The sequence below is a fragment of the Microtus ochrogaster genome, chromosome 6 (assembly GCF_000317375.1).
Source record: "Microtus ochrogaster isolate Prairie Vole_2 chromosome 6, MicOch1.0, whole genome shotgun sequence".
NCBI lineage: Eukaryota > Metazoa > Chordata > Mammalia > Rodentia > Cricetidae > Microtus > Microtus ochrogaster.
The window spans coordinates 59591014-59609994 of record NC_022013.1 but is presented as its reverse complement, the minus strand read 5'-3'; the positions used below and the strand labels follow the sequence as shown (position 1 = coordinate 59609994).

Sequence of the window (18981 nt, the reverse complement as noted above, 5' to 3'; positions counted from 1 at the left end):
CCTTCTCTTTCGCTAGCATCAACAGCACCTTCTGCCTAGCTTGTGATAGAATGGAAGGATTCCTGCAGTCCCATGGCTTGAGAGACTAAGGCATTATTGCTGAGAGTTAGATGGTAGCCAAGATTAAATAGCAAGAATATAATTTTTTTAAAAAAGGAATGATTTGAAAATGACAGACATCTACGTCCCCAGTAAATCCCATCTGTTCACAGCGAGGTTTCATTCTCCCGTGTCGTCTTCCCTTGTGACTTTTAGCCAGTTTGTGACCCCCTTGGGAGGCTTCTGTGGTTCTTTTATTTGCACCCAAATCTGGGGTTCTTGGAACTGCTTGTCAAGAAAGTTTGGAGTTTGCTGTTGTTGTTGTTCTTAGTCTGTGCTTTTGGTGCCAGTGTGCAAAGACAGTGAGAAACTTAGAGGCCCAGGGCTATTTGAACATCTCTGTTGTGGTCTGCAGGAGAACCCAAAGCGTTGATTTCTTCTGAGCTTGCTGGAGAGGTGTGGATGATTACTTCATTCTTGTGGAATTGCATGGCACAAGTGATTTAATATCCACTCTGATGATGCACTTGGTTTCTAGAAATGGCTGTCTGGAACACCTGGCTACTATGTCTTGTACCTTGCTAAGGTCTTAGGTGAAGTGGCTGGCAGAATACCTGATTACTATATCTTGTACCTTTCTAAGGTCTTAGGTGAATTCAGAGTTTTAGCCAAGGCTCTCAGGACATATCATTTTCATTCCAGGCATGGAGACTTCTACAGGAATCCTTACCCCGAGCACCCCAGTTAGGAGGGGGAGTCTCGGATGTGCCCACTAGGGAGCCAGGCTCGCAACTACAGCTTCTTTCTCTCTGACTCAGGCATTTCAGGATCCACACAGAAACATGATCTAGGAGAGAGCAGCAGTCTGTGGATGCTGCCCTGTCCAACTGCTCCTCCTGAAGCTCTTTCTCTGGAGGATGGGTACCACCTTTCCTAGGTATCCAGAGAAGTCAGCAAAGAGAAGTTAAGGAAAACATTGCAGCTCCAGTCCGTGCCAAGAAGGGTCTGGGTCTTGACTGTGGATTCTCCTGTCTGCCATCTCTACTGTCCTCTCCCTGCCTCATCCCCACTGGAGTTGCCACCTCTCGGCATGCTTATCACTGGTCCTCAGAATCACCTTGCTCATGGACTTGCAGCCTTCTGTTGGGCTAGTGTACACAATGATGCTTCTTTCCATCCTCACTGAAGGTGCTTCCTGCCACTTTCAGTTTTTCCTGGGTCTCAGAAAGGGGTTTAAGCACACTGAACTTCATTAGGATTGAGAACCAAGCAGGCAGACATCTTTGATTTGTCTGGCATGCATTCCAGTCAGACCCATTTTTAGCTAGGAAGTGCTGGCTACCAGACAGTGCAAAGATTGGAGAGATTGAGCACTTAGCCGCCATCTTCTGCATCTTATTCAATATTAATACTCTTTCCTTCTATAAAATGCCACTGCCATGTTTATTCCCTGGAAGTTGCATTAAGCCTGGAATTACTTGATACAAAGCCATGGGTTTCTCTTTTCTCAAGTACAACAGAAACCGTCCACTGTGACAGTAGTCCCTATTTCTCAGAGCCAGGTCCAGTCTGGGTGGCCCTGGTGTGGTCACACTGTGTTTTGCCCTGGTTGCTTGGAGCAGTTGCCTTAGTCTCTTCTGTCTCTATTCCTCAGGATGCGTTCACCATCTACCTCCTAGAGTAGCTTATGGCAAAAACATGAAGACCAATCAGCCAACAGAAATAAACGACTCTGAAGAGGAAAAGTCCCAAATTAGAAGACAGAGTGGCAGAGGGAACATTCTGGAAGACAGGCTCTCCGATGCTACCCAAATTATTGAATTGTTCTATAAATTTCACTTTGTTTCCCTTGGTTCGAGGCTCCCTGCTTGTGAAAATGCCTTTGGAAGATGTTTTGTGTGGTTTTCTGAATGTATGTAAAAAAGAGCGCCTAAGAAAATCAAAGATTTTATAAATTAATAGGCAATTAAAGTCTTAAAAGTCTACATTAAGACTGAAAGTTTCAGTCTCTACACGTCACTCAAAATGGTACATTCTCATTACCAATTACTCTTAAAAATTACATGTAATTATCAAGGAGATAAAACATAAAATATGCACAAAGAGAAATGTACTCAAACATACTATAGATAAGTTAAAGCCAAATTTTAACTATCCGCTGAGTTGTACACAAAAAGGCAGCAAAAGGAAAAACAGGAATCAAGGAAAGCAGAGACAAAAGATAAGATGGTCAACTTGTGTTCTAACACTTTAATAATTACACTAAATGTAAACAGCCAAATTTATTTGTAGTGGTTCCAAACTAGAAACAACCAAATGGCTTTCAATCTACAAGTAGCTGAGCAAACTCTGGTATCATACCATGCCTATAGAGTACTACTCAGCAATTAAAAAGAAGCATACTATTTGAATGTGCAACAACTTAGTCAGATCTCAGTGATATTACTGCAGTGTTTAAAGGTCCAGTCTTCAAATATTGCAAACTGTGATTAAGTTTATAGGACAGTCTCTAAATAACAAATTAAAATTGTGAAAGGAAGTAAGCAGAAGTGACAGTGCAAGAGCTCTCTTTGTAATGACGGAAAGATAGCACTTGCATGAATCTGCACACATGACAAACATCACAAAGATTCAGACATACATGGAATAGTCCTGGTTTTCAAAGTGTGTAAGTCAGTGATTAAGCATGCTCTCATGAGGGTGGAGGGTAAATGAGGCTGTTATAGAGACTCTATTCTTTTGCAAATTTCTGTGAATCTACAGTTATTTTTAGAATAAAATTTTAAAAAATTACAGTCTAAACTCAATAATAGGCAGATCTTTGCACATCTCTCCAGTACAAACTTAAAAGTCACTATGGCATGGTTAACGTGAGACTCTAGCATACTGAATAGGCTCTGAGCTTCAATTCTTCAGCCATGTCATAGAGTCAAGGCATTTCAAGCAAAAGAACACATTACTGGGCACACTCATTATTGATTGTATCCTTGCAGAGTCTCAGAAACTTGCTTTGAAAAAAAGTATGGCTTCTGTGTCTATGTTCTAGGTTTCTTGGAGTTAGCTGAGCACATGTAGCCTCTGGGGAGGATGAACCAGTAAGCTGCTTCCCACCACTGCTAGACCTTCACACACATATTGCATAATCCCATGTTGCTGCAGGAATGTGTAAGGATCATCTGAGTGCTAGAATATTGGTTGTCACACTCATTTTGAGTTTTGTGACAGCATTTATTCTACCTCTGGTTATAACTCTTGTTCCCTACACCCAGAGGGATGGACTGAGTCATCTCCCACCATAGACCTCTCAGGGTTTCATATGATCAAGACATCCAAGAACCTTATTGCTCCACTCAGGGAGGAGCCGAAATGAGCTTTCCGAAAGCGGTCATGTACATTACAGATACACTGATCTCCGGGGAGAGAGACTGGAGGCAGAAGCATGGTAAGAAGGGGACTTGATGTTGAGCTTGAGGCTGCTGAGCCTGTGTCCTTGGCACTGTCACCCATCTTAAAAGATCACCATCTTACAGGGATTTCATAGCTTCTTATCACCCATACTTTAAACATTTTCAAAGACAATGTATAAAGGAAATAAACAAACAAAAAAAAGGAAATAAACAGAAACTCTTCAATGGTAGAACACTATGCTGAAAGATGGGTTTGTTATAAACTCTAGAGCACTGTGTACTGTTCTCAGTGGGTGATAGAAGGTTTCTACGAGGGTCTCCATTCTGGGGCCTATGTGGGAACTATGCCGGGCAGGCATGACAAAGCATAGCCCAGGCAGATCCTGTCACGTTGTGAAAAATCACCACCGTTGACCTAAAAGCAGCTGTTCCATACATGTGAGGAGGTATACGAGGTCATTATCAGCCTACGGATGAGGGTGGAATTTTCAAATATTTAATCCATCACAGAGAACTGTTGTTTACCACCTGACAGCCATCTCTGTAGGGATCCCCAGGGTTGGGGGTACAGTCAATTTGTCTACCACATTCTTCCTTCTACCCATTCTGTCTGCCTCCTGGCTAGCTGAGCTAGAAACTGAGACAGATAGGGGTGTGTGTTGCTGGGGAAGAGCCCCTTAAGAGTCTGAACACAACAGCCTAAGAATAATTAGAGACGGTTAGGGATCACCACGCGTTTCATAGGATGCATGTCTAAGAGCACACCGACCTGACGGATGAAATCATCTGGGTGGTTCTCAGGTGAACATGTAAACTAGGTTCAGAAAAGAAAAATTAGTTTGTGGCTATTTTGCTAAAATTGCCTGGATACAGTGTGTGATATGAGGCGGATTTCCTACTAGACTGTTGGTTGGGAGATCCTGGGGCAGTGATGCCAAAGTGTTCTTAAAGCTTGCCTAGACCAAAACTGGCCAAGGGGAAGTCCTCACTTAGAGGTCAAGCTACAGCTTCCAGCAGACTTTCACGAGCCTAGAGAGTCAGTCACACATGGAGGTGAGCTGGGTTGTTTGTTGCTTGCTTTGTTTTGTCTCCAGGCATACGAGGCGACGAGTCCTCTTTTTTGCTTCTATTCATTCACTTGGGTGGATAATTACAACCTCCAGCAAAATGATCTGGGGACCTCAAGTGTAGGCAATAAGTCTCTCACGAGAGCAGTGTAAGATGCCCAGGGGTGATGTCAGCCCGCCAGTGATAACCTAGAGCTTATCTTCATCAACTACTGAACTATGTCCAGTAGAGCTGGCAAACAGCCACCTTACCACGGAAGACCCACAGCAGTGCCCCGACTCACCATGACATCCCACTCTGTGAGTGAAGGAGCTGATGTCCTGCTTCTGTCAGCAGCAACTGACATTGGTCGGAGCTGCCAGTGATTCTGTGTTGCCAAGATCGGTGGTCCTACCTCAGTTCGTATCCTGCTTGGCCTATTGAGACTGTTTGGTCACCCCTACCTGCAGCACCCAGCAGGCTTTTTTCAGCTTTCCCACACCCACAGCCTGGGCTAGTTAGCGCTCTGTCTCTTCCCGCTTTCCCTCAAGTGGGCTCATCCCATGCGCATCCTCTCTGCAGGCCCGTATGCTTACAAGGCACCGCTCATGACTCTCCACCTCCTTTCACAAGCATGCTTTCACCGGCTGCTCTTGTCCACTTGCTTGGTTTGAAATACCATTTAGTCCAAATTACATCTAATTTGGTCAAGATCCCGGCCATCTTCCCCCTCCCCCGTTAAACTCAGAAGTTCGCATTTCTACATGGTGCCCTATGACCCTCTCCTGAAAGTGTGACAGACATTTCTAAATTCACGCATCCCAAACAAAGCTGCTGATAGTCAGCACAGCAGCTTGTCCCAGTTGTCCCCATTGCATTTTCTAGCCACTCAGGACTGAGTGCCGCCTCTCACCAACACCTCACACCTGACATCAGATCCTATCGTCTGTCCCTTCAGCCCTGTCTGCTGTCTGACCATTCCCATCACTGCTCTGCTGGCTCTGACCAGCACTGATCCCCGGATCACTGCATCAGGCTCTGAACCAGTCTCTTCTTCTGTCCTTGACTTACTAGTTTCTTTTACTGACCCAACTGCCAAGGTCAAACATAAGCCAGGCCCCTTCTTCTTCTGCTGACCCTTAGCCCCCTTCCTCCCAGTTACTCATAAAATTGCCCGGCTCTCATGTTCCCTCCAGGACTTCACAAACTCATTATTGAGCCTCTGTCTGGTCCCTGCAGCTCCCTGCATGCCAGTGCAGCAGCCTTTGCCAGACTAGCCAAGCTTCCTGTGCGGCTGCACTTTGCCTCCTGACCCCCAAAAGCTTCTTCCCAGTCTCCCGCATGACAGGCCTATGGCTGACTATGTCTTAGTTCAAGTTGATTTCTTTTATTAAACTTTCCCTCACCAGACCTTCTTTCAGTTCCCAGACTAAATTGAGATGTGTATCCTCCTCATGAGAATATAATAGTCTCAATAGCAGAAGGGAGTCTGGGGTTGTTTTGCTTGTCACTTGGTTGAGCACCAGTCACCACATATCACAAGCTATCAATATTTTGAGTGAATTGGTCAGACCCACCCATAGTTAATACGAATTCACTGAATACCCCTGCTGGGATGGCAACTGCCCTGCCCATACACACTTCTGGATAAAACTAGTCCCATCTTCCTAGTCTCACTGCCACCAGAAGTAAAAACATCTGCTGACCCTAGATTGGGCTTCCAAGGAGCTGGCCCCTGCAGAGGAGGTGCTACGTTTGAGGATAGAAACCTTACCATTGACCAGCAAGATGACCCACACAATAGGCTTTTAAGTTCCCATCTAATTCACACACCACTCATACTGATTCTGCCTTATATCCAAAATGCTTAGAACCAGAAATGCTTGGAGTTTGGACATGTTTTGAGTTTTGTATATTTGCATATACATAATAAGGTGTCTGGGACGTAACTCTCACTGAGAAATTCCAATGGGCCTGTTAACAGTCTGTGCCAGTGATATCCTTATCAGCAGGTCAGTGGTCATGTTGCATAGATCCTCTAACAAAGCCTGCGCAATTTTACACAATCTTTTTAGTGTACTTGACTGGATTGTGACCCATGTGTCACCAGAGGTAACATGCAGATGTTTCTACCTGTGACAACCCATTGGCACTCACAGATTCAGATTTGAAGAGTTTTGGACTTCTCAAATAAGTATGTTCAAACTGCATTGATTTAATTTCTGAACATCCAGAAACCCTCATGGCTGGTGCACACCCATTCCTAAGGGCCTGGATCAGGCTGTGCTGGAGTTATTCCTTCTACAGCAGGGGACGCAAGCTATTCAGGCCCGAGACTGTCAGGGCCTGTGCGGGTGGGACTCCAGGCCTATTTGTAGAAGTTAAATTGAAAGCAGAAGCGTCAGGAGTAATAATAAGGATATCTGCAGATTGGAAAGAAATTTACAAACAAATGGCTGTGCCCTTTGTATGGATCCTGAGCAGGAGAATAAAACAGAGCCAGGGCAGAACGCACCCTGACCTGACATTACCTTAGGTTGAAGGGGTCGTCTGCGTTGCCTTTTCCTTTCAAGCTGGGCTGGAAAGTGCAAAAGCTAAACAAAAAAATAAATCGTGTCGTGAGCAGAGTCACTGCCCTCCCACCAGATTACTCACAAACACACACACACTCACACTCACAAACACACACATACACACTCCTGCCCATGTCCCTCCTACCAACCTGTCCTGCAGTCCTGATCACCAGGCCTCGGGTGCCTCTGAGGCGTCTGTTTGGCAGCCTCAGAGGCCAGGTCCATCCATAGCAGCGATGACAGGAAATAAGAGCCACTGAATTACCGCATCAAGGGGTCTGAAGGTCCTTTTCAGGGTCTCGCATTTCCATGACCAATTTGATAACTCCTTTTGCACATTCCTGTGTATCACTGTGGGCTCTCAACTACTCTTACAGTCTTACACACACACACACACACACACACACACACACACACACACACACAAAGACCCTGGGGAAAAGACTTGGTTCCCAGGCTGCTGCTATTGGACTGTGATGGGACTTTGGGGAGACGAGAAGAAGTGAAGGCCTTTAGGTCACTGTTGGGCCTGTGGGACCCCAGATGCCTTCACTTGCTCCTGTTTACTTCCCTGCCATGAAATGATGCCTTTGTCACGTGCTGTTAGCATGACGCACTGTTTGACAACAGGCCCAGAGTGATGAGGCCAACTGATCAAGTACTGGGATCTCCAACGCGTGACACCAAATCAACCGCCCTATTATGAAATGGGTACCTCAAAGACACCTTTAGCAGGGCAGAAAAGAGATGCGTGAGGCTTCTGGAGAGCAGCAGGAAACCTCAGCTCATACCCAGCAGCTAGAGGAGCACATGGGGCAACAAGCGTCAAAAGTCTGCTCAGGCCAGCAGACAACGTGGCTTTTAGGAGGCAACTGACCCAAAGTGGGTAGCTCTGGCAGACACAAACCTGTGAACCCCATTTCCTCCATTCCACTCCTGAGTCCTGGATATGGCAACCGGCCCTGGGGTCACTTATCAGCCAGGAGCACCCAAAGGGCAAATCCTGAAGCTCCCCAGGACAGAGGACAGAGGCCACCTGCTCCCTCAGCTCTGCTTGCTCTGCTGGTGGCCAGGACCCAACCCTCCTCTCTGCCTAGTTTCTCTGGGGACCTGTCCCTGCCTCTGTAAGTCCCTAACAACAGAAATGGATCACTGTGTGCTAAGGATTCAGTCGCAGGCTGGCGTTGCTTAGACTGATTCATCTCTTTGGAGAAGAGAAGGAGCCAAACTGTGACAACGGGCTTCTCTTAGGAAAGATGCTTCAGCATGCGAGTGAGAATCAGGGTTTGGAGTTCTTTCTGGTTAAAATATGAAATTGGAATGACTAAAATTGGCAACTGGAATCCAAAAGAGAGATTAAGCCAAAAGAAAAAAAAAAGACTTGGAAAATTAGAAAATATAACAAAAATGTTCTGGAAGGTTCATTACACAGTCACTGTCTTACAGAACCTCTGTCTGCAAGACTTCTCCCCGGAGTCATTACCACCATGCTACCTCAGTCCACAGAGATGAGGCTTCTAGCTAGGCTTTCATTTGTACTTCGTCTCAAAAGTCAGGAAGTTCTTCCTTGTACTTCACCTAAGTTCTGCTTGCTATGGGTTGAGAAGCCTTTTCCCAAGAACACAGCTGGGAAATCTCCATTTATCTGCCAAGGGTTTAGGGTCGGTTTCTTGGAAAGGAGAATGTGTCAGGCCCTTACCTTTTGAAGGCTTTACCCCGGTCGCTGTTGTAGAAGACGAGGAGTTTCGAATCGCCATTTTGGAAAAAGATCTCCAGGGCGATGTCCTGTGCAGAGAAAGTACTGTCAGTACAAATGACTCCAGTTTGCCATGTGGGCTTCTGGGGTAGGAAACCCTGGTTCGTGTAGCCTGGGGTGTGACCATGGAGTGCACCTGCTGATGGAGCAGGAAGTGGAGGCTTTCTTTGCAGGACGGGAAGAGCAGACAGAGGGAGAGCAAGCGCAGTTGCACCCTCAAGCTGCGTGACCTTTCTGTGTCACGGGCTTGGTTTCCTAAGGCTCCACCAGAAGCCCCAGAGGCTATGGAGGAGGGATGACGCTCCGTGTGAGCACCACTGTGGGCTCATCTGTAGACACACTACTCTGGGGTGCTTCCCACACCCAGGGTGCTGAGTCATCCTGACGTGACCACACAGTGTAATGCCTGATGAATGGACTCCACATGCTTCTCTTGCCTTTTCCTTGGGCTGTTTCCTCTCCTTTCTCCGCCTCTCTTTCCCTTCCTTCTGTCCCAGGCTATGCATATAACACACTTGAAATAAGCCAGAGATGAGCTGAGCCTCTGGGATGACATGTCATCAGGGAGGGAGAACTCCCAGAATTGGAGGGAAGTCCATGGAGACGGGAGCCAGGACATGGGGAGCCAAGGGCCAGACTTGGACCTAGGGTTGTGCATCCAGCAGCAAGCAGCACTTGCTTCTCCTGGTGGTCAGCAAGCTCTCCCAGCAGGGGAGCATTTGTATGGGCACCTCCAAGTCCTCTACCAAGACGTATAAGAATTCTACAAAGAGAAACGGAAATGACGAGAAGACAGAGGGGACAGCTTCCTCAGACCCTTAGAGTGGCAGGCTCTAGCTCTCCTGGGAGAAGCTTCTCCATTAGCCACCCTGCCCCTTGGTGACACAGATGCTCCCCCACCTCTGGGTTCCACAACCATGCAGAAAACAATCGCTATTTCCTATTACTCACTGCCGGTAACACTTCCTATGCACATAAGCTGTGAGGCCAGCACAGAAATCCAGGTAAGGTTTCTGTGTCTGACAGGTGCTCGGTGCTGTATGAGGAGGGTGGGAAAGGCGAGGCACGGCTGCCTAGGCCTGGAGGGTGTGGTGCCCTGGAGAATTGACCAAGGGAGCCATACTGGGGACAAAGCCCAGAACCTTGCCTAAGATCTTCCTGGAGGAGACTCTTCCACACTTGGCCTCTTCACTTCCTCCTCTCGTTTGGAAAGAGCTCAGGGTCAGAAAAAATAGGAAGCAACTTCTTCAGGCAACAGTGGAGGAAAGGGGACTTAATAAAGCCCTAGACTCTGGTCCACAGGTAGCTGCAACTCTAGAATTTACTTCCTTGGGAGGGCCTCCCGAACTTCAGCTTTAGGGAGGCTTTCATGAGGAATTAAAGTGTTCCACACACCCCAAATGAAGCCACAAATCCAAGGAACCCTTAGTAGGTTCTTCCAATTCAAATAGTGTTCCTCTTCATCCTTGCGAACTGTCCCAGAACCCACGGAGAGGGCGAGGGATGAGCCCCAGTCCTCTCCTCCTAGCTGGCTTTCATCTCCCTGTGTCCCGAGGCTGCCTTGAAGGCCTTGGAGGCAGCCCTGCCCTTGCTGAGGCCATTCTGATACAGGTAAGTTAGGGTGTAGGCCACTGGGCTCCAGAGCTCTCTTCCTCCTACCCGTACTGCAGGTGATGATTCTAAACAGAATGCTCTAGGCAGAAAGTGGTGCAGGAGCTCATGACTGAGTGCATTTTCTCATGGGAGCCTCCATCTGTGTTCAGAACACAAAAAGGCCTTGTAGTCAATGGGGAGGCTCTGGGAGGTGCATCGGAGGGGAAAGCCACCAGGTCCCTATATCACTTGGTCCAGGACATAATGAGAAGCTCAGAGCTAGACAAGATCTAGGGAAAGTCAGGAGAGGGGAGTGGTGACATGTGTTCAGGATCACCAGCTCTAAGTGATGTCCCCAAATTCCTAAATCATCAATACATTTGTGTATCACAGGAAAGATGCCTATTCCTAGATGTCCCAGCGAGCAAGAATACCTCAGCTAAGGGCCTGGCTGGAGAGCCTGTAGAGGCAGCCAGAGCTCCAAGTTGGTTGACGACCAGATGATGCCCAGGGAAATGATACTCACAAGAGTCCTGAGCTGTATATAGGAGCCAAGAGGAGTGTCACAGACAGGTATCTCTGATGATGCCCAGTTGACTTGTCGTGATGAGAGAACCACCTCCTTAAACCCTGGTGGGTCAGAGCCCCTCAACTCACCTGCAGGAGAAAGCGGGCCTGCCGGAGCTCTCTGAGGTCACTGTAGGCAAAGCGTTGGCAGGAGTAGTGGTCAGAGGACCTGTCTTTGCTGCACATGTTGAAAATGAAGGGATCGCTGATGCTGAAAAGGGAACAAGACATGTGGTGTTAGGCTCCTCCCACCGTCTGCCATCTCACTGGAAGAGAATGTAGTCCAGCCTCCTGTTCTGTTGGCCTCTGATGATCTGATGAGCTGAGTACCAGAAATCCACATGTTCTGCCCTCGAAGAGTAAACTGAGTGCCAGCCTCATTGGGGGAGTCGTGTTGACCCAGGGAGTGGGGGCTGGGTATGTGAAAACAGCCCCTGTGTTAAGAAGTCTGCAAACTGCTTACACCACATGGTTCTTTGGTACCTTGGACCCACTTCCCCCATCCTGTATCTTTAATGGCCCTGGAAGCTCTTCAGATGGACCACCCCATTGTCGAATATGTCTCTCTGAGACAGAGGTCCACTGAATTAGAAGACACAGTGGAGTCAGTGGACAGAAGTACTAACTGGAAACGATTTGGTTTGCAAGATCCAGCCTTGAATGAGAGAAAGGAGTACCTTACAAATTCTCTGAAGCCGGGCCTTGGAGGGTCAACCAGCAGCCTACCAGAGAGCAGAGCAGAGCCACATGTGACCTGAGTCCCACCTCCTGCAACAGGGAGGGGTGGCCTGTAGGGTCCAGAAGGTAGAATAGGACCACACAGAGATGTCAGGCGGCTTTCCATCCATCAATTATCGAACAGTTCAGAATGAGCCTGCATCCTTGAAGGAAGTGGAGAGGGCAGAGAACCTTGGACCTGCACGAATATTTGTTCCCAAAGAGGAAAACATTCTGTTTCAGTCACTAGTGAACCTTGAGTAGGGGAGCTTTCAGCACCCACATAGATGACATCTTGGGAAATAAAATTACCTCCCTTTACAGACACATCCACTTCTGAAAAGCTAGGTCATGTACCCAGTGTTTCACATTTATTTAGATTTTATTTCATCTTAAACTGTGTGTGCACCACTACACACTTTCTGACCATTTTGATAAAATTTCCATTTTAAGATAAATGATACCTGCCCCCATACATCAGTGCTACAGAAATTCATACCCTGATCGCAAGCCTAGAAAGGCCAGGGATGAAGATATGGAGGGGGGACTGTTTCATCTCCTCCTGGTGTTGCGCCCTCCCCAGGAAGCTCATGAGGCCTCCATGCCACCATTCTGTAGCTGAGAGGAGTCAGACTGTCACAGACATGGTTGGGCTTTCTAGTCTAGTCGGTGGACCAGGTTCACTTTATGAAGAGCTTGTACTTTAATATTGGTTGAAGGTTCCCACAGATCAGGATGGAAGCCTGGACCCCCTGGGTAGCTCCTTATACAGATAGCGTTGAAGATGCAAAGTCGGTGTCTTTGCAAGCCCAGCTAGCCCTTCTCTGAGCAGCCTTCCTGGACCCTCTGCTCTGAGCCACAGCGCTGTGGGTTAATCAGAGAGAAAATGTGGTTTGGGTTTTGGAAGCCTTGGCCACGGGGCTTTAATTCAAAGCTGCTGCTGGCCGAGGTCCATTGTGCATGTCTAGTGCCATGATAGAGTCTAAGCTGAGCTGTTTCTAAATATTTCTGACTTTCAAAGGGGCAACAGTGGTAAATCTAGTTCCCACCCTTGGCTTAAACCAAACAGCATCCAGGTCAAGGTCTGGTGGGAAGGACAACCACTAATCTTGTTTGTTCCCCCACAGGCTCCTGCTATGAGAGCCACAGAAAACCCCATCTACACCTTAGGTCCTCCACAGAACTGGCCAGCATCTCCTGTGCAGGCAGAGGCAGAGGCTTTGCTCATCTTCCCCTGAACCCTATGCATGTTTGCTAAGTGACTGCCATGCTCCCCAGCTGCACAATCCTCCCCCATCCAGGGTTTACTTTGGTCTGAGATGAGTCTCCCTGAGCGTGAGCCATGGTGCTCTCCAGTTCTAAACCTGGAAGCTGCTTGTCAGAGGTGCTGCTTTCCCAAGGTGACATTCTGTTACTGTATTCAAACCCAGGTCCCCTTGATTAGTAAGCCCAAGCTCAAGCAACGGTGTCCTTGGAGGCAGAAAGGCTGGCCTCAGAGTTTTCCCAGAGCTCTTCTGTTCACATCTCTCTCCTTCCAGCTACCCCAAGCCACAGATTCCACCACTGACCTGTGAACATGGACAGCCTGAGGGAAAATGTACTGGAATATGGAAAGGGCTTTTGGGAGAAACGAAAACAGTCATATTTCTCATGCTTATAGGAATTGCAATAACCCTACAGGACAGAATCAGCAGTTGTGGAATCTCAGAGAAGCTAACATCCCATTAATATTAATATCCATTGTTGATTTCACGGATAGAAGTTCCCATTGAAATCCATCAGAGGCAGTATTCACACACGTGTCACTGGGTTTTTGGGATAACATCTTATATATCATGCTGATTAAATCGGTACTCAGATGTGTAATATAGATGGGAAGAAAGGTGTCCTGCTCTTCGAGAGGTGGATCGGTACAGATCGTAGGACACTTCAGAGTTCTGCTTCCAGGCAGCCATCTTGGCTCATGAAACTGTCTAGAGTGATCTTGGTAAATTTTTAATAGCTCCAGCAGTAGGGAAACCTACTATATGAGGAAAATGATAGTCACAGCAATGAGTGCCTGGACTTTGACAGCTGAGGTAAGTTTTAAAATAAAATATACTTTGGTTTGCTCCTATATGAAGTCACTCAATTTTGTCAGAACGGTACTTGAAGTTTTTGGCTGGAATCTTGGGGATCATATTCTCTTCAGTGGCCTCACCTCTTTATGTCTGTGGAGCTACCAAGCACGAGGTATTCAGTAACTTTGTGGAATTGAATTTAACAGAGAAATGATGCCCAATATTACCTGTGGACATGGAAAGGGGATCGGGTTTAATATCTGACCACTAAGGTTCCAGTGGATGCCAGTGTTATCGGGTAGAATTGTGACTTCCTAACGGAATATGTTTATGTCAGAATGTGACTTTATTTGAAAATGGAACATTTATAGAAGTTATCAACTTAAGTAAATGGATTGGGCCCTAATTCAAGACAACTTCATGAAAGGGGAGAATGGATGCACAAAGAAGATGACAGGAAAGACAGCCATGTGAGCAATGTCTGTGTATAGCCAAGGAATTCCAAGGATTTCCCAGTTCCGGAAGCCAAGGGGAAAGGAGGGCTTCTTCCCCTGAGCAGCTGAGAAAGCAGCTTCCTACTAACACCTTGGTCCATCCTTTTGGCTTGTAAGGCTGTGTAATTGTAAAAATCTTGTTATTTTAGGCCACCTAATTCTTGACAACACTAATGAACTAAGGCTGAGCTTCCAGTCACGGAGGGAGCCCAGTATAACTAACATGCCTAAGTCCAGTGGCGGGGCGCTCATGGTGTTCTTGGGATTGACGGGGGATATTTTTAAGGTGCATCAGTGAGCCTCTTCCAAGGCCTAATGCTCAGCTGTGCTCTACTTGATGGCTTTTAGAGAAGCATTTCAGGGCTGGCCCAGCTTTATTTTTAACAGGCTTATTTATGTATCTTCCTTAGTCTCCATGGTCAAAATAAGGCCTAATCCCCATTGATCTGACATGATCTGTGAGCCTGGCGGGGAAAGCTGCCTCTTTAGTAGAGCCAGCACTTTCCCAGGCCACAGACCAGACCAAGAGCAGGTGGGGTGTGTGTGACTGTCTGATTAACAAACATTTCCTGAGGGTGAACTAAACATACCCAGGCAATTCCCTGGAGATACCCCAAGGTAATCAATTGTTTCCACTCTCCCTGTATTCTAGAAAAGTACAGTTCGAGACAAGGAAGTCACTCCTGCCTTACAAATCAAATCCCCAACCGCTGGGCTTCCATTGCGACTACGGGGATAAACAACTTGATGCTTAAAACAAAGTGTAGCTGGTCAATAGGCTTTTAGCTAAGGCTAGTTCAATCCAAGCTCAGGTGAAGCGTGAAGCGATGGGCTGCGCATGTCATTTTCACGGGCATGCTGAGCAACTAGAAAGAACAGAGAGCTTCCGTCAACTTAGAAAGACCAGCCTGCAGACCCACTGCTGGTATTGATCGGAATCCATAAAACATGAGCAAGAAGATGGGATAAGTGTGCCAAGTATTAATTATACTCCTTCAGCTTTGGAAAATCATCAAAGACTTGTAGCGACAGGAGAAGTTTCAGTATGAATAAAAGATGGAAATTAATGGAGAGGACTGGTCAGCAAGGATAATGAAGCAAATTTCAACCCTGATCTAAATCAGGTGGGCTTGCACACAGTCTTCTTTCTACATATCCTTTATCCTTCCTGACCGAAATTGGAGATCACGACCGCTGGGAGCTCAGATTCTTACTGTTGAGCGGTCAATACTGAATTCTTTGCCAACATCCGAAAACAATGGTTTTCAAAGTATGGTCCCCGGTGACTAATTGAATCAGCCTAAGCTACAAGCTGGCAAAGTTTCAGAACTTACCATCTATTGAGTTAGAAACTAGAGATAGGGCAGAGTCCAGAAGTCTGTGTTCTAATGATCGCTCCAGGTGACTCTGGAGTAAGCCACGCTGAAAATAACTAGTCACTCTACTAAGTAGTTACTTGGTCACCATAGAAACCTTTGCAAACCACGTTGAAAAACAAAACAAAAAACCTCTCCACCCATTAAAAGCAAGGGCCATGGGGAAACACACAGTTTGTCAACTTGCATTATCAGTTTGAATTCAGGGGGCTGTTCTTTCATGAGCACAGAATGGCCAGTAGGGGCTAGTTGAATCCCAAAATACCAAACATTTGTCACTATAGAAGGATCTTAGGATTTCCTGCTAGCAATATCTGCTACCAGTTGGGGAAAAGACGGGAGACTCCAGTTTCTTTTCTTATTTGGTTGTTTTGTGGTATTTTCTCAAGATAGGATTCTCACTTGTAGCCCTTGCTGGCCTCAAACTTGGGATCTTCCTGCCTCAGGCTCCTGAGTATTGGGATAATACATGTGCCACCTCATCTGTATGATGGCTCAAAAGTCCTGTCCAAGGCTCACCCATTGTTAGATCTTAGCCACACCCTCAGGCAGCCCTCCCTTATCACACCAGAGCCAATACGTCTCCCAAGATGGTCACGTAAACACGCCTGCCCCATGTATGTTTTGTTCCAGAATGACAGTGTGCTCAAGCTCTTTTCATGAAGCCTGTCTGTGCCGACTACAACACTTGAATGCCTCTGCATGCAGGGCCAGCAGCACTGTCTCGTAGAGAACGATGGGCAGCCAGCCAGTTGTTGCATGTGTAACCTGATGTCAATAAAGTCTTTTATCCAAATAACCCGAGGGAAGGTCCCCAAGTGCTATGACACATTTCCAGGAAGGGGAGACATAGGAACTGCCACACAACATGTGACCCAGCCCAGAAGCTGGCTTTGGGGAGCCATAGCCATGGGTTCTAAGCCCTCAGTAAACGGTTGGAAGGGGAAGAGGAAAAGAGGGAACTGGAAGGAGGCAGGGCTGGGAGGAAGCTGCTGGGGAAAGTGGAGAACTCACTTGGATAAGCAGTGGCGGGTGCAATAGACATCGCCTGTGGGAGACAGGGTAAAGTTCTCACAGATGTAGAAGTGCTGCTGGCCAAAGAGCAGGATCCCTTCTGAGACCAGGTGGCCCTGCACAATCACCAGGGGGACCTTCTGTGACACCTGGAGGGAGAGAGTGTGCAAGAGTCAGATTGGATGCAAGTGAAACGCGCCTATGAATCTTATGAAGAACAGGGGGCAGTCACCGGTCACTCCCAGGACGTTTGGAGGTGACAGTGGTAGTGCCATGCAAGAACGACAAGCTGTACCATCCCAATTGCAACCCATGAGCTTTGTTTATACTAAATACCTCATGCCACTTATAATCTACCCAGTGATACAACCACCCGGATCATGCCATCTGGGTGACCTCTAATCCCAGCACTTGAGAGGCAGAGGCAAATGGATCTCTGTGAATTCGAGGCCAGCAACTTCCAGGACAGTCAGGGCTGTTACACAAAGAAACCCTGTCTCGAAAAAACAATATATATTTTAATTATACCATCTCCCCATTCCTTTTCCTCCCTCCAAGCCCTCCCATATGCCCCTCCTTGCTCTCTTTCAAACTCAAGGCCTCTTTTGCCATTAATTGTTGTTACATAGAATGTATATGTATATAAATATATGTATGTATTTACATACATGTCTATATATACATACATACATGTACACACACATATATTCCTAAATACAATCTGTTCAGTCTGTATAATGTTACTTGTGTGTTTTCAGGGCTTACCATTTGGTTTTGGATAAGCAGTTGGTGTGCTCTTCTCCTGCTCCCAGAATTTCTTACCCTTTACTCTGCCCCCTCTTCTGCAATGTTCCCTGAGCTTTACGCTGGGGAGTGTTTTGTAGATGTATCTTTTGGGACTTACTGCTGTAATCCTAAGCATGCCCAAGTCCTTTCTCTTACATTAAGCTCCTTAACAAACAAAGCATTCCCCAGTTTATAATAAGGCAAGTTTGACTGGGAACAAGTAATTGTCCAGGGACCCTCTGGTACTAGCCAATGAGTAACTGAGCCAGTAATAGAATCCAGGGATGTCCAAAATCAAGTACAAGCCTGGTACTGTTGCCTCTGCAAAGCCAAGGCAAGAGTGAGTTCAGGATGTTCAGCGTCTACACAGACACTTGCTCCTGGACCACAGTTCATACTCCTTCACTGACCGAGAGCACTTGGGGCAGGGGCACAGCCCTTCCCAGTACAACTTGCCCCTAGCAACAGGGAGTCATGAGGCAGGGCGCCTTTGCCTCAATTCCGAGTCACTGCTTGGGTGTGATCAGCTGAGACCACCGCACCACAGCTGTGCCAGGCCAGTCCTGACTTCCACACGCCAAAATCCTTCCCGAGAGCATATGCACGTGGAGATCCTAGGGATTCTGACTTGTGACAATGACTCAGAGTCCAGCATGAATGAATAAATGATGAATAAAACCCAAAGGGGCTAAGAGTAAGACCAAAGCTAGTGTTTCTCCAAGTATTTCCATCCTTTCAAATGTAGAACTGACAGGTAGGAGTGGTCCACACTGGCAATGCCGACTCTGAGGAATGAAGGGACAAGGGTGTCTGGAGACGTTAACACAAAGACTGAATGTGGCATATACCAGGAAATGCCAGTGCTAAATTCTGAGGCAGGGAAGGCGTATAGAGGGCGGGGGCGTGGATCTAAAGGCTGAAAGCGGCATGCACCTGTATTCCTAGCTACTCGGGGAGCTGAAGCAGGAGACTTGTTTGAAGCCAACCTGGACTACAAATGAGACCCCCCATCTCTAAAAGGAAATACGTAGAAGTCTTGCCACAGTCACCAGCAAACTGCGGTTTGTTCCAGCAAAACTCATGTTGAGGTCAATTCCCCACAGTCACAGCCATTGGGGCCATTGGGAAAGACACTTAGGGCTTCCCAGTAGATCCAATCAAATTATTGTTTGTTTGGTGTTTCATCTTACACAGTTTGCGGAGACTGGAGGGGAACCTGGCCAGGAATCAGGGAATGGCTGTGCCTCACCATGGTCTTCTGAATGCAAGTCAGGCTTTTTTTACACTGCTCTGATCTTGGCATAAGCACCCGGTTTCCACAGTTACCTTGTTATGGCTAGTCTTTTCCCTGAGCAGCCCCCATGGAGCGCCTTCCTACCGGCCTCGTGTAGACATGTCTGACTTTCAGTAATAGTGACAGACTATCCCAGCACAGTTTGTTTGACCAGTTTTTCCTGAATTCAGCTTGCTTTCAAATATTTGGCATTTGCAGGGCTGTGCCAGCCTCCCTCACGCTGCACGGGTCTCTTTGAATTGACAGGTGCATCTGAGG

General features: G+C 47.0%; 2 protein-coding genes across 3 annotated transcripts in view; one reads left to right on the top strand and one right to left on the bottom strand.

Annotated features, from left to right (window-relative positions):
- Positions 1-2130, top strand: part of Lrrc18 (leucine rich repeat containing 18) — a 17694-nt gene extending 15564 nt beyond the window's left edge. For both annotated transcript variants that reach the window (XM_005348640.3, XM_013346818.2), the window contains one exon: positions 1694-2130. In XM_005348640.3, the coding sequence (XP_005348697.2) occupies positions 1694-1718 (25 nt within the window). In that variant the 3' untranslated portion in view covers positions 1719-2130. The remainder of the gene's footprint in view (positions 1-1693) is intronic.
- The window catches only part of Wdfy4 (WDFY family member 4), a 205184-nt gene that overhangs the window by 54523 nt on the left and 131680 nt on the right, over positions 1-18981 (bottom strand). Inside the window, exons 42-45 of the mRNA XM_005348671.3 lie at positions 16644-16792; positions 11073-11193; positions 8766-8851; positions 7025-7087 (exon numbers count right to left, since the gene is read on the bottom strand). Of these exons, the coding sequence (XP_005348728.1) occupies positions 7025-7087; positions 8766-8851; positions 11073-11193; positions 16644-16792 (419 nt within the window). The remainder of the gene's footprint in view (positions 1-7024; positions 7088-8765; positions 8852-11072; positions 11194-16643; positions 16793-18981) is intronic.